The 14,384-nt window shown below is 48.0% G+C and overlaps 1 protein-coding gene across 1 annotated transcript in view; it reads right to left on the bottom strand.

Moving 5' to 3' along the window:
* Window positions 1-2,410: 2,410 nt before the first annotated feature.
* Window positions 2,411-14,384, bottom strand: part of LOC119439319 (transmembrane protease serine 9) — a 127,717-nt gene continuing 115,743 nt past the window's right edge. The window contains exons 4-8 of the mRNA XM_049660251.1: window positions 10,498-10,760; window positions 8,075-8,178; window positions 6,712-6,956; window positions 5,194-5,357; window positions 2,411-4,167 (exon numbers count right to left, since the gene is read on the bottom strand). Of these exons, the coding sequence (XP_049516208.1) occupies window positions 4,003-4,167; window positions 5,194-5,357; window positions 6,712-6,956; window positions 8,075-8,178; window positions 10,498-10,760 (941 nt within the window). The 3' untranslated portion in view covers window positions 2,411-4,002. The remainder of the gene's footprint in view (window positions 4,168-5,193; window positions 5,358-6,711; window positions 6,957-8,074; window positions 8,179-10,497; window positions 10,761-14,384) is intronic.

A 14,384-nucleotide genomic window follows, 5' to 3' on the forward strand; every position in this document is an offset into this window, starting at 1 on the left:
TATCTCCAAGCGATGGCAAACAAAAGTTACCATGGCTCTATCCAGCTACGTGGCCATTTGCATATTTTTAACGTTTGGCCCAAGTTAAGTGAAACACCCTGCATGTGTGCATGTGCGTGCGTGTACTTCAACACTTTCCGCTCCATCGCTCTCTGCGCGGCTCCCACCTAACGTTCAAGTTGCTTTGTGATTCTGCATGTTTCGGCCCTATAAGTATGCTGTGATTATATACTTTTTTTTAAGAATATCGCTTAGCTATACCGGTCACGGCTTGCGAATACCTGCCCATATTTATTCGTCTGGATATGCCCTTCTCGTGATCAGGCTCAGATGTGACTACTTGGCCTAGATAAACGAATACCTGCACAGCTTCAAGACGATGACTACCAATCCCGAACTCTCGTTCTCCTGCCAAGCTATTGAGCAGTAGTCCGGCTTCCTGCATATTAACTTTTGAATTTGCTCTCACACTTTTCCGGTTCAAGTCCTCGATCATTTGTTGCAAGTCATCTCCTGCTACTTATGTCGAGGTCATCTTCACGCACTTATGTCAAAGACACACTTAACTCACTCTGGAGATTCACGAATGAAGGTCCCATAGTGAGTCATAGAGCACGTGCTGCATGGGCTCGGGCTAACCCGAAAGCCCGGGCCCGGCCCGGCCCGGGGCCGGGCCGGGCAGGGCAGTTTTTTTTACGGGCTCGGGCATGGCATGTGCTTTTTGACCCGGGCCCGGGCCGGGCTCGGGTATTTTGACGTGGGCCCGGGCCGGGCTCGGGCTTTCTGGTGGTGTGCATGTAACGTGCGAGTTATCCTCGAGCGTCTCGACTCTGAAAAACCTGTTGCGCCGGTGCAGCTGGAAGCTAACAGCTGTTGCTACTCCAGTGTACTTCCGCAATCTTCTTCCGTCGTATTTTGCGCTGTTTGAACAAAATTTAAAAGTCCAGAAAGACCGTAGTCGCCTCAAATGAAAGGATGTCATTGTATTCCTTACCTAAATCAATGTAATTAATGTTTTCAGCCCAGTCTAAGCGCGTTCGCGACTTGCTGATTCTTCAAAGGTGAATTGGTAAATCGATGACTGGTAAGATAAGATAATTGGTCACGCGGCTGAAATATGGCACTGCGTCCATCCATGATTGCACGCACGTTCTCAACCGGCCGCCTAGCAGCAGCACATTACGCTGCACCATGGAGGTATACGAGACGCTTTCTTTCTTCATTTACTCCAACCATGCCATGCGCTCACGACCGGTCGTGGCTGCGCTTCAGCTAGAGTGTACTAGAATACAGCTAAGTGGGACGAGTGGTTGGGGCGGCATATGCATTGCAGTGAGGCGCCCGACGTGGAAAAATACTATGGCGGCGCTGCGATAGAAGTGGATTGGGCCGAATCAAGGTCGCGCCGTTGGAAACTGCTGGCGCTGCTGCTCGGCAGGGTAATTCGTACTACTTCGCGCACTGATATTTGCGTTCAGACCGCTTAAATGGTGTTCATAATTGCATATTACAGGTATTTATGCCTTAAGAATAAATTCATTTCATTCTCTTCTTTATTTTTTTTAATGCCCCTCGGTGATCTTTTTCGGTCTCGGGCCGGCTTCGGGCCGGTTTTGAGCCGGGCTCGGGTTGGGCTCGGGCCTAAGGTAAAGGGGTGGCGGGCCGGGCCAGGCGGGTAACTTAGATTATTTCCGGGCCCGGGCCGGGCCCGGGTCTCGCCATGAAACTTTTGGTCGGGCTCGGGCGGGCAGCCCAACGTAAAAACGGGCCCGGGCCGGGCCCGGGATGAAAAATTGGCCCGTGCAGTGCTCTAGTAAGTGATACGTAGGCCCCATACCCTTTTCTCCTAATAGGCCCCGAGCAATTGTTTACATATGCTATGCTCGCTGCTCCGCAAAACCTACGTCAAATGCGAAGAGGCACTCACTGGCTGAGTCAAATGTTCATTAACGTTTTGGAACTACAACGCATCCGACATAGAACTGTCATTAGTTGATTTGCGTACGACGTGAAGTAATGAGCCGGACTGGTTTTGAGGCATTGCGCTATCCGTCCATTTGATAGTCTTCGGCTCGTTGAAACAATAAAATCTCGATATCACGGCGGTCACTCTACGCTGATTAGCGCACCCTCATGAGAGCATGCAGCCGAAGCTGGGGAAGATTTGCCACTCCCAACGACAGAAAACCGGCAACAGAAGAAATGATGTGCACAGTGGGGAAGTGGGAGGAAAATAAAAAGTGGAAAGGTGAAAAGGAAAGGTCGAGTTTCAAGGTAGCTTTGGTTCGATTAAACAAGAGTTCTTGGACAAATCATTGTATCGCCACTTGTTAGTTTCACGAAGAGATGGCGATGCATTGTTTTTCTTTTTTTTTTTGTACGCAGCTTGTATTCAAGTGAGAGACAAACAGCCCGACAAAACAGGTCCATTTTATTTACACAAGAGAAAAATAAATAAACTGCCAGCAGCACCAACTGTTCACTTTTATCACCAGCCGTCAACAGCACCAACAGCAGCATTCACTCCATCGCTCATCATTTTGCGGTCCCATCCTGGACACTCACAGCATTGCTGGCGTTACAGTCACGCCGAAGGGTCAGTGGTCCAGCCAAATGCGACCACAACGGCGCGGCGTGGGGCCATTGTACGAAGGTGGTACGCAGGGCTTTGCTTCTGTGGAGGGCAACAACAGGCCCCTATAGAGCGCGTGACAATATTCACACGCTGGAAGCCGGTTAGAATCCATTCCAAGTATCGACCACATTGATACTTGACTCGAATGGGTACTTCAGTCATGGACTCTTAGGATAGGCGAAGAGCCCTTATTGCATTCCTGGAACAAAAACTCCGACGTGCACTTGCATTTTGTTTTAAGCTCAATGCGTAATCCAGGAATATCTATTGGATAATGAAGCATTCGCAATATTTCCGAGCAAGGTCCGATGTCAGCGTCGTTCGAGAATGGGAGCAAGAAAGATAACGCTAATCACCGAAGACGAATTGGGCCCGTATTCGGAAAAAAAAAATTACGCTGGAATAATTCGCAAGAGTAGATAGCAGACAAAAGTGATGCTGTCCATGTTGTTAGTGAAGGCAACCGGAGAACGCCAAAGATCACTTACGAAACAAAATGTTTCGTGTATTCGATGCCAAAAAAAACCTTTTCATATTTTGTTAAGGCTTAATAAAGAACGAGAAGAGCGCTGGTGAACGATTCCGGACGAGCCTGCGTCCGACCGTAAGTCCATATACGTATGCGCTAGCGCCCCACGTATATACCACGTACCTCTTCGTTAGAGCATGATACGGACAACCTTTTCGTTTGGCTTCCCGGTAGCTTCCTGCAATGCGGCTCTATAGCCGCGTTGGCCTACAGTGAATGATGAAGGGCATACAAAGTCAGGAAAGGCGTTTGAACGAGAAATGCGGAAACTAAAGGCTGCTCGTCCCTTCGGCGTTAGTTCATTTGGTAACCGATGAAATGTTTCTCGAAACTACTGCGCAAATGACATTTGTGCAAAAAAAAAAATTGTTACCATTTGTAAGACCGCATTGCTCCCACCGAGTTCTAATTGATTTATCCGCCCTTTTCTTTACAGTTTAATCTGCGGTCACTAGTGCTTAAATAGGATGCATGTCCTATTATGAACGACGCCGTAGCTAAACATCGCGAAACGATGCAAATATTCCTGACTTTAGCATATTTTTCACTGCAGCCTTTGTTTAACACGGAAAGTTCAGCCATCGTTTCCGTGCCTTCTTAAAGCTGCTCCCTGCTACCCGACACCACAACTTCAGCGGAGCACTGACCTGAGCTATTTTACCACTCCGGCGCTAAAGAAACCGCAACCCATTTCCAAACTATCCAGCGTGTGACATGAGCGTTAGCAGCAGCCGTATAGTTGCCCACCCGAACCTGGCTGCCATAGAGCAACGGCGTGACGCCCACTCGTTCCAATGGCCCGACGCCGTCCGCTGCGCCGCCACTAATTGCGTGTCCATTAGCGCAGGCCAATCTTCTCGTAGATCCACGTGACGTACGGCGACACGCGCGTGAACACGGTGGGGTACTGCGCCGTTCCGCTGCACGACACGCCGAAGCTGTACATCCCTATGACGGTCCAGTGCTTTCCGTCCTGTATCATCAGCGGGCTACCTGGTATGCCCTGCAAAAATGGAGGCATGGGGCGGACAGAATAACAGTCGACGCCTGGTTTTTTTTTTAGCACGTTATGACACCGTATTACCACGCCGGAATGAAACGCGCGCGGAAAGAAACGAAGCAGAAAAATCTATCAGGCTTATTAGTTGATATTGACACGGGCAATGTTGGTGTAGCCGCCCACTAAATGCGCTCTATAGCAGTAGACAGTGGTCTGAATGGATCACTCCTTTGTCTCACACATAGGTAAATATGAGAAGGCAAACGCGCCGTCTAGTTTGTACACGTTTCATTCCGGCACGAAAGTCAGTTATGACTCGGGTAACAAAAAAAGAAAAAAAGAAAACGAAGTATAGGTGCACAACGCGTGAGGTGCGACTGCCGAAGGTGTTCTGGAGGCTTCGAAGTAAATTGAGTGATTAAATGTATGCCAATTATAGGGGGTAGGGTGCGGCTGGAAGTAGGGGGAGTTCTAGGTAATCAACGCAATGAAATGGCGTGCACAACGAAAAGAAAAGTAATGTGTGTGTGTGAGAGAGATAGTAAAGTTTATTCTCTCTCTCTCCCACATTACTTTGCTTGAATACGAGGATACCCCATGCTTGCACTCTCACTCAAACAGAATTCACTAAAGAAACGATTTGCTACTTTGCCCTGAAACGCCTCCGATTGGAGCTATAGATCGACGCGTCAGATGTTTCGCATAAAATGGTTGCTAGCTCTATATGTGGGGATGTTGGCACCATCATCATTGTTAACAAATTATATCGTGCTGCTTAAAAGCATAAATACTCGAAACTCACAAGTGAAACTGAATCACGGTTTCAAATAACGCGTAGTTGCTGAGTGAGGAAAATGCCGCAGTGTAGTTTAACCTCGAATTTATGAAGTCAGCGAAGGTTAATATATTACAGAAGAAAAGGGGGAGGCGGGAGAAAAAGAAAGCAGGCCCTGTGGCCGATCGCAGATTTCGTTCCCCCAGCTGAGAGCCTCGAAAGTAAAAAAAAAAGGAGCACTGCCAGTGACTCACCACGCATTCGTCGCCAACGATTGTGGCTAGCTGGGTGCAGATGAAATCCTCGTGACTGATGCCCGCCGGGTATGGTGACAGATCGACGCCTGCGTATGTGCTGTTGCAGCTCGACACGTCGACCACTTGGTACCGCTTCTCGCCCATCGAGCCCGGGTGGAAGTCTGTGACGTCAGACAGATAGAGAGAGAAGGCAGGGGTCACTGTAAATGTGCGCACAGAGCCGACGGCAAGCTCTAGGCGAACTCTCGATGAGGATAGTGATCAAGCTGCGGGCAGTAAGAGTCGATGAAACGCCTTAATCGTGAAGGCACTCCTGACATACGCGTAGCTGACACACATGTATTTTACATATCTGTGTCAGATCAATGCTTATGAATACATATCCACGAAAGTGGACGGAGGGCAGCCGTTAGCTCAACCCGCGGCCTCCGCCCGCGTGATGCTGAGTTTGTGGACCACGTGCGTCTTCCGAACGGCGGCGAAGTTGTGATTTTCCCCGCTTTCGTTCCTTGTTTCTTTTATTATGAATATGCGCCCCCGTATACATGCACAGAACGTTCTTACGCTAGAATCGTTCATAAGAGCATGCGCTAGCCAATCGTGACAGTGAAGGCAGCCAGTCAATTAATTGCAAACTGAATTTACGAATTAAAGACGAGAAGCTTTGTGAATTTGGCTTACGAATTTTACTGTAAATTTAGCAATCATCTTTAGTTATTTATACAGTTAAATGAAATGCGACGCATCGGAATTAAAACGGAGAAAAATTAGAAAAAAAATGTCCTACACATAAACATGCGATTGAAAAGAGTTACAATAGCAACAGTTAGGTTTCTTTGTTACACTTTTTTCCCTGACGTATACGTGCTCTTGCTCATGAATCGTCGTTTCCGCCGTAAGTTGACGAACGTGCGTGTGCTACGGCGTGGCATTGTGCCCTTATTAAGTAAGGGAATGAAAACAACGGCTGTTGCCTCCGAGAATTCGGTGCATACCTTTGCGTTTTGTGCTTCCTCACTGATTTTTTTTTTTTTTTTTTGCGTGATTAGACATATGACATCAAAGGTGCTTCAGACAACGCCACATGAACCAGTGCGGACATTGAGTATTACTTGCGACAGCAAGTAAACTTATGCATGATTACACATCTTGTAGGTATATTATGACGCACAAATATTATGACGCACGAGTGTATGGAAACCAGAGGCGGCACTCACAGGGGTTTTCTGCCGTAAGAACATTTCGTCACTAGCCCGCATGCTTTTTCTAATATTATGACCGCTATTTCGATCGACCGAGGCCTGCTCTCGCCAACCGCTCCAGCGTACGAAGTGAGTTGTGAACGCGGGCCCAGATTCGCGTGCAACCGAGCACAGTTGGACTCTCTGGCTGGGTATGGCAGTGCGAGCGGACAACGGATGAAACCAAGAGGAGACTATACGAGTACGCAGCGCTGCCGCGTAGGACTTTCAATAACGAAGAACTAATTACGTATGCTGTTATCGAGGTCCTTACCCCTCTGTCGATTGGACCAACTGACGGCGTCAAGAATGCTGCCGTTGAGCACACGCCTGGCGTTGAGCACCGTCGGCAAGCAGATGGGCGCCAGCTGTCCGGGGGTAAGCGCGGGCTCGAACCGCACCACGGACAGGTCGTGGTAGCCGTCCGGGACACGGAAGTCCGGGTGCGCCTCGGCACTCACCACCCGTCGAAGCGTGACCGGTGCGTTCGGAATGTTCAGCATCACGGCACTGTTCCTCCTGCGACAACATTGTTGTTGAGAACATTCGTTTTAAAACGGGGAAAGATTAGGGCGATCGAAATTTATGCCAACTTTATGGGTATGACTTTCGAGTTTTTCGCGGTGTTAGCGCAGAAACGCTTACTTCCGTGTCTTGCATAGAATTTTGGTTCAGAAACAATATTGAATGCGGCAGAGGTTGCCGGCACTGAATTTCTCGGTCTGGTATATATATATATATATATATATATATATATATATATATATATATATATATGTATACTTATCGCATACGCATTATTCGGACTTCACATTTGAGCTCCCTCATAACCTTTTTGACTTTTTGTTTTACTATTTGACATTTTGTTAGCGCTATTCCGCATATATTTGCTATCACGGAGGCAATAAATAAGGCAGCAGTTCGTCTATGGGTTCCTCTTTGCAGAACAGGCTAATAAAGAAACATTAGGGAGCTATGGTTTAAGAAAAGCTGGAAACAATGCTAGCGTGGGAGAAGAAAGGGAAAAAAAGATTAAAAAAATTAAATAATGGGTTTTTACTTGCCAAAAGCACGATCTGATTATGAGGCAGGCCGTACTGGGGGACTCCGGAAAATTTGGACCACCTGGGGTTCTTTAACGCGCGCCGAAATCTAGATAATTAAACGGGTGTATTCGCATGTCGCCCCTATCGAAATGCGGCCGCGATATGGCAGGGATTCGATCCCGCGACCTAGCAGCCCAACACCATAGCCACTAAGCAACCACGGCGGGTGAGAAGAAAGGAAGGTGCCTTGTATCATTTTGGTGTGGCTGGCAGGCTTCGTACGAAGTTGGTGACACTTTCACAGCGCATAGCTTGTATACAAAACTATTTTCAACCAGTTTTACACTGCAGCTGACGGGAGTCACAGAAAACGTCGGAGTGGCACAGTGTCCCATAAACGCAAAAAAAAAAAATATTACGTTATCTGGGCCGTATGAGTACACTTGGCTTAGTCGAAAAGTACCTGCGTCACTTCGTTTCGGTGTCCTTCGTTAAGCTTGGACACTGTTGCGCAAGTGCAGAAACCAAACTTGTGCTCATGGACCGACTTGGCGACGGCAGTTGTCTCACATCTAGAAATTTTCATCTCACCCGTTGCCCGGTCCGAAGCACTGGGCAGCTGTCAGAACATGCTGCTGGTCGAGCAGCACGCCGGCACACCGCCTTGCCGGATTCACTTGGTCCACCACAGACGCCTGCGCGTAACAAAGCATGTCTCTCACACAAGCTGCAGCGAGCGGTGTTCAGCATGTCTCTCACACAAGCTGCAGCGAGCCAAGTAGATAAAAACATCTCGTCGACATGGTTCAAGACTACTTCAGATGAAAACGTAATGTCGGACCGAAATATTTACAAGTTTCTACTTTCGTGGTAAAGGTTGATGATTTACGGGGCTTAACGTCCAAAGGGGCTATGAGACACGCTGAAGGGTGGGACTGCAGATAAATTTTGACTTCATTTAATTGCTCGAACACGACTGTCCTTGCATTATGTCTTCAACAGAATGCCGCCGCCGGGGTTGGAAAACGAGTGCTAAAGACACCAAGCTGTCATCATCATCATCATCATCATCATCATCATCATCATCATCATCAGCCTACATTTTATGTCCACTGCAGGACGAAGGCCTCTCCCTGCGATCTCCAATTACCCCTGTCTTGCGCTAGCGTATTCCAACTTGCGCCTGCAAATTTCCTAACTTCATCATCCCATCTGGTTTTCTGCCGACCTCGACTGCGCTTCCCTTCTCTTGGTATCCATTCTGTAACCATAATGGTCCACCGGTTATCCATCCTACGCATTACATGGCCTGCCCAGCTCCATTTCTTCCGCTTAATGTCAACTAGAATATCGGCTATCCCAGTTTGTTCTCTGATCCACACCGCTCTCTTCCTGTCTCTTAACGTTAGTCCTAAGATTTTTCGTTCCATCGCTCTTTGTGCGGTCCATTACTTGTTCTCGAGATTCTTTGTTAACCTCCAAGTTTCTGCCCCATATGTTAGCACCGGTAGAATGCAATGATTGTACACTTTTCTTTTCAACGACAGTGGTAAGCTCCCAGTCAGGATTTGAATGCCTGCCGTATGCACTCCAACCCAATTTTATTCTTCTGTAAATTTCTTTCTCGTGATCAGGGTCCCCTGTGAATAATTGACCTAGATAAACGTACTCCTTTACAGACTCTAGAGGCTGACTGGCGATCCTGAATTCTTGTTCCCTTGCCAGGCTATTGAACATTATCTTTGTCTTCTGCATATTCATCTTCAACCCAATTCTTACACTTTCTCGATTAAGGTCATCAATCATTTGTTGTAATTCGTCTCCATTGTTGCTGAATAGGACAATGTCATCTGCAAAGACACCAAGCTATAGTGTACGCCGAATAGACCTCTCGCTTTGGCCGACCCTACGGAGCAGCCTTGATAATTATATTGCTCAAGTTCATCATGCCTTCTTTTATTTTAGTGCTTATGAACAATTCTAGCGGAAGAGCGAATGTGAGCCAATCCTGACGCTGGAAATAATTTTAGCGGAGGCTACCGGCCAATGCCAAAGAGAATTTACGACCGAAAAACGCTCCGAAAAGATTTGTCATTTCGGACTCTAATCTTACTGTATTTCATTTTTTTCTGTAGTTTTTTTTTGTTTAAGATATATTTTCCTGCACTTATACAGAACGATCAGACTCACCATCTTTGTTTTACTCCTTCTCTATTTGAATTTTATCTTCGCTCTGGTCTCTGTTCTGGGTAATGTTAGCTGGGTGCTGGCGGAGGTGGAGGATGTCAAATTCGTACGTGGATCAAAGCTTAGCAGACGTTTTCCAGCCTTCTTCCCCTCCCGGAAGACTCCATACACTGTAGCATGTGGAACACAATTCTATATTAAAGGGCTACGGACATGGTATTTTCGAGTCTTTTTTTTTGCTTTAAATGACGCTCCTGTACCTCTAAATCACAGAAACAGTACTGTCAAGCCTCACAGCACCATAAATTAATTAATATGATGACTTTGCTACAGCCAGTTTCAGTTTCGTTTCTACTGTGTTGTGACGTCATGACGTAGTATGTGGACACATGAGAGCCGGACATTCCAACGTTTTCACACTGGCTTCGCCTCACTCGGTCGTCCACTATGACGTCAGCTCTCAGAACGAGTAGCAGCGTACGAGGGGACCGAGCGAGCCGTGGCGAGTGTCCAAACTTCGCAATGCCATGCTCCCACGTGACCACATACTGTATCATGACATCGTAACACAGTACCCTCCTGGGAAAGCAAAGCGTAGAAAACCTAGTATAATAAACTATTCAGGGTGCACTGAGGCTTGTCAATATTTCTTCTAGGGTTTAGAACTCTAGGACGTTCATTCAACGGGCAAAAAATGAATAGTCGGAAATATCGTGTCAGTCTTAACTTGAGCATTCTTCCCTGTCCAAACAATCTCGCTATAATTCTGCCACCAATCCGTCCGAAAATGCTGACTGAGCAGATACACAGTATAGCGGTACACTTACCATCCATGGCCAGACATCCTGGGGTGGGGACGACTGCGTCTGCTGCTGCTGCTGCTGTTGCTGTTGGGGCTGGCCGTTGAGCTGCTGGCGCGGGAGCAGCGACAGCGCGTTGAGCGGCCGCCGCTTTCTCAGTCCAGGTCTTCGAACCCTGCGGGCGTCCAGAGAGTAGACGGGCTCATCCAAGAGTAGCCGCGCCGGTCGTAGCCGGGACTCGGTTTCCTCGGGTCGCAATCCGCAACTCCTGACTGGCGGCGGAGCTTTGTCTGCGGCGCCACGACGGAAGGCGAAATTAAGGCCCACTATAAACCGACGGTGGCGGGCGCACGTAACGCGGATATAGAGCCCTCATTGCCCAACATTGCATAGGGAAAAATTACGACGAGGCCAACGAACTCTTTCGGAAACTGCAGCCATCGGTGGAGGACACGCGTGCCGTGGCGATGGTTGTCTATAGGCGTGTAACTCTATATGCATAGTGCGCATCGTGCACGTGTTTATATATCAGAACATGCTTTATATATCAGCAATGGTGCCGCAGCTGAAATGCTTGCGTCGCGTGTCTTGTCTATGCATTATTTTCCAATTTGAAAATGGAAATGCGATGATAAGCCGCAGTAATTTTTTTATTGGCAAACATTTTCGTTGACGCATTCTCGCAGATCTTAGCGCGCAGTTCGGCTGACGGTCACTGTTGCCGCGGTGGCAAGAATGCTTTTCTGCCTTTCTTTTTTTAATTTTTGTGCGTGGCTTTAGCGCTCGTTGTGGTCCGTTATGCTTCTATTGAAATAAGCGCCCTAGAATGAAGTTGTGATTCAAGCAGACATACGGCTCGTATAGCGCAAGCATCTTTTTTTTTTTCGTAGTAGTTCGCCGTTTTTACTTTCCAGCACGTATAAGTAAACTTACATGAGGGCGCGCTCAGTCAGACCAACATAGTCGCAATAAGAAGTGGTTGCATACTTCCAATTCCGTTCCATGATGTATCAACATCACGTGATGTTGCGGCATCCCAGGACTCTCGCACGGATCTCATGTTCTCTATGGAGGAGCTAGAAGTTGCGCTGACGACTTGTAGGAAGTCATCATCACCTGGTCCCGACAGAGGCACATACAAAGCACTTGGAAAACTTGGCCAAAAAGCCCGCAGTGTACTTTTCGAGAGATACAACGATTCATGGTGCCAAGGACTGATTTCTTGTGAGTGGAAGTTCTCCCGCCTAGTACATTTACTTAAGAGCTCTAAATCTCTATTAGACTTGGCATCGCACCGCGCACCGTCCCATTGCCCTTGCCAATTGCGCTGCGAAACTAATGGAAAGGATGGTGTTGACGCGCCTTGAATGGTACTTAGAACACAATGAGGTCTATTTGAATGCAATGGCGGGCTTCCGGCGCAGTCGGTCATCGATTGATAACGTGCTTGGTTTGGTAAAATCTATTCAGCATCAAAAGAGCATGAAACGAATAACGATGGCGATGTTTCTTGATGTCAAAGGCGCATATGATAATGTAGCACACCAAGCAATCCTCGATGCTTTGACCGATGTGCGAATTAGTGGCCGTGCCCTACGCTGGATTCATAGCGATTTGTAGGATAGAGCCTTCTTCGTGCTTACAGAGGATGGAATGACATCCCACCATTTAACCAGCAAAGGTGTGCCGCAAGGCGGTATGTTAAACCCTACGCTCTTCAACATAGCTCTGCTAGGCCTTGTTAGATGATTGCCAAGGATGGTCTAGATATCCATCTATGCAGATGTGTCACAAAAGAGCGCTTAATCCAAGCGCGCGCCGCGTGTCACGCAAGCCAGCGAAAGAACACGCCGGCCCCGCGGCAACTTCAACAGAGGGGGAGAGCGCATACGCCTCAAACAACGACCCGAACAACGGCGCCGAAACGTCTAGAAGAACCTCGACGAAGCGACGTTAACCAGAGAGGGAGAGAGAGAGAGCACACGCGCGCGCCGAGACACCGTCTTACCCGGTGAGTCGAGAGAGATAACTACAGGGTGAGCGCGCGCCAACAGCACGAGTCATCATCACCAGGCGCGTAGCCAGGGGGGGGGGCTGATGGGGCTTCAGCCCCCCCCGAAATTTTTTCGTGCTGTCATGCACCGCCGGCCAAAACAACCACCGGCGCCGGGAATCATTGTGGATTTTGTCTACAATGTCTTTTTGACACTCGAAAAGACATTTCGCCGCGAAAATTGCGAACTCGGGCTGGATTTCGTGGAAACGCCCATGCACCTGGAGTCACATAACGTAAGGAGCCCCAGCCGAACACAAATTTTCAAGGGATTTTCGATAGCGAGCGGGCGCGTCGCGGCATCTCGCAGCGGCACCGAAATCTACGGAGCGCATGGATTTCAGTTAGGAAACTTGATGGGTATAAAGTTCTCATACACTTTTGACGCGAAAAGTGCACTGACATTTCCAAAGGCGTGCTTCTGATTTTTAATTCTGGAACTTTCTGGGTTTAATGTTTTTATAAAATTGGGCCAACATGCACGCACTTGAACGCGTGTGTCCAAGCCGTTCCAGAAATGGAAGCACGCGCTCGCAATCTTCCACACACACGAAAATATTAAATATCACCGTGACTGTCAGCTGGCATCTGATAATTTTCTCCAAACATTTTCAGGAAGCGCGCCCACATGTGATCGATAAGCTGGACCAGGGCAGGCAAAGTACAATAAGAGAAAACAGAAGGAACTCAACGGCCTATTTAATTTGAGACAGTTCTTTTTTGCGGGCGGCAAGGTCTTGCTCTCCGTGGCGATAGGGACACTGGTCCTATGGATTTAAGCAAAGCCCCCGCTGAAAATACAGCTATTTCCAGAGCGCTTCTTCGCATGTGAGCTGATTGTGGAGATGCACATCTGAAGAACCATTTGGAAAGTTGCCCCAGTAATGCCTCGTATTTAAACCAGACGAACAAAACCAAATTATAGAAATTTGTGGTGAAATTATCAAAGAAAGCCTAGATGCAAAAGTGAACGCTGCAGGCTGCTTCTCCGTACTTGCTGACGAAACGACGGATATTGCTGGAATCAAACAGCTTACTGTTTGTGCAAGGTACGTAAACAAGGATGGCAACGATATCGAAGGAAGGAAGGAAGGAAGGAAGGAAGGAAGGAAAAAAAGTTGTCGCAGTTTCACCTGAAAGGCGAAGCATCAATTGCGATAGCAAATTTGTAGAGAGCTATACGGAGTAATGATAGTAGCTTTATCAGCTGTATAAACTTGGACATGCAGCAGCACCGGCTACACGCAGAACTGTTGTCGACGCCGTCGGCGTTTTGCCCGCGTTCGCTCAAAATGCGTGCGGCGTTGTTGACTGTTGCCGGAGCCTCTGATATAAATAGGCACTTGGTGCCGCAGCTAAACGTCGCCTCCCTTCCCTCCCCCTCCCCCCCCCCTCCTCCACGGCCTCTCGCGCGTCGGAAGAAGGCGCGTTTGCTCTACATATATGGTGATTGGAAAGAGACGCCTACTTCTGCAGCCCTTAAGGGAGCACGGCGCAGAACTCGCGTTTGTTCTCCGCCGTGCGTTCACTCCACGTGAAAGCGCGCGCCCCTCGCGCCCTTTCACTCGCACATACAGCGTTCGGCGCGCGGCGACGATTTAATCTCCATTGACGTCATACGCAACCTCACGGCGACGGCGACGGCAGAAATCTGCTTTTGAGTGTCCATATAATTGCTATCGCATTATTAAGAGGTGAAAGACAGAGAGGTCAACCAGGTTAAGTGTCCGATTGGCTACTCTGCACAGGGGGATGGGGTAAGGGCAGAAAAGATTAGAAAACAAGATTAAAAAGAAGAAAAGAAAAAAAAAACATCTGTCCGCACAATTCTATAGTTTTCACTAAGTCCTGTTTCTTTTCA

This window comes from Dermacentor silvarum, chromosome 1 (assembly GCF_013339745.2).
Source record: "Dermacentor silvarum isolate Dsil-2018 chromosome 1, BIME_Dsil_1.4, whole genome shotgun sequence".
Taxonomy (NCBI): Eukaryota; Metazoa; Arthropoda; class Arachnida; order Ixodida; family Ixodidae; genus Dermacentor; species Dermacentor silvarum.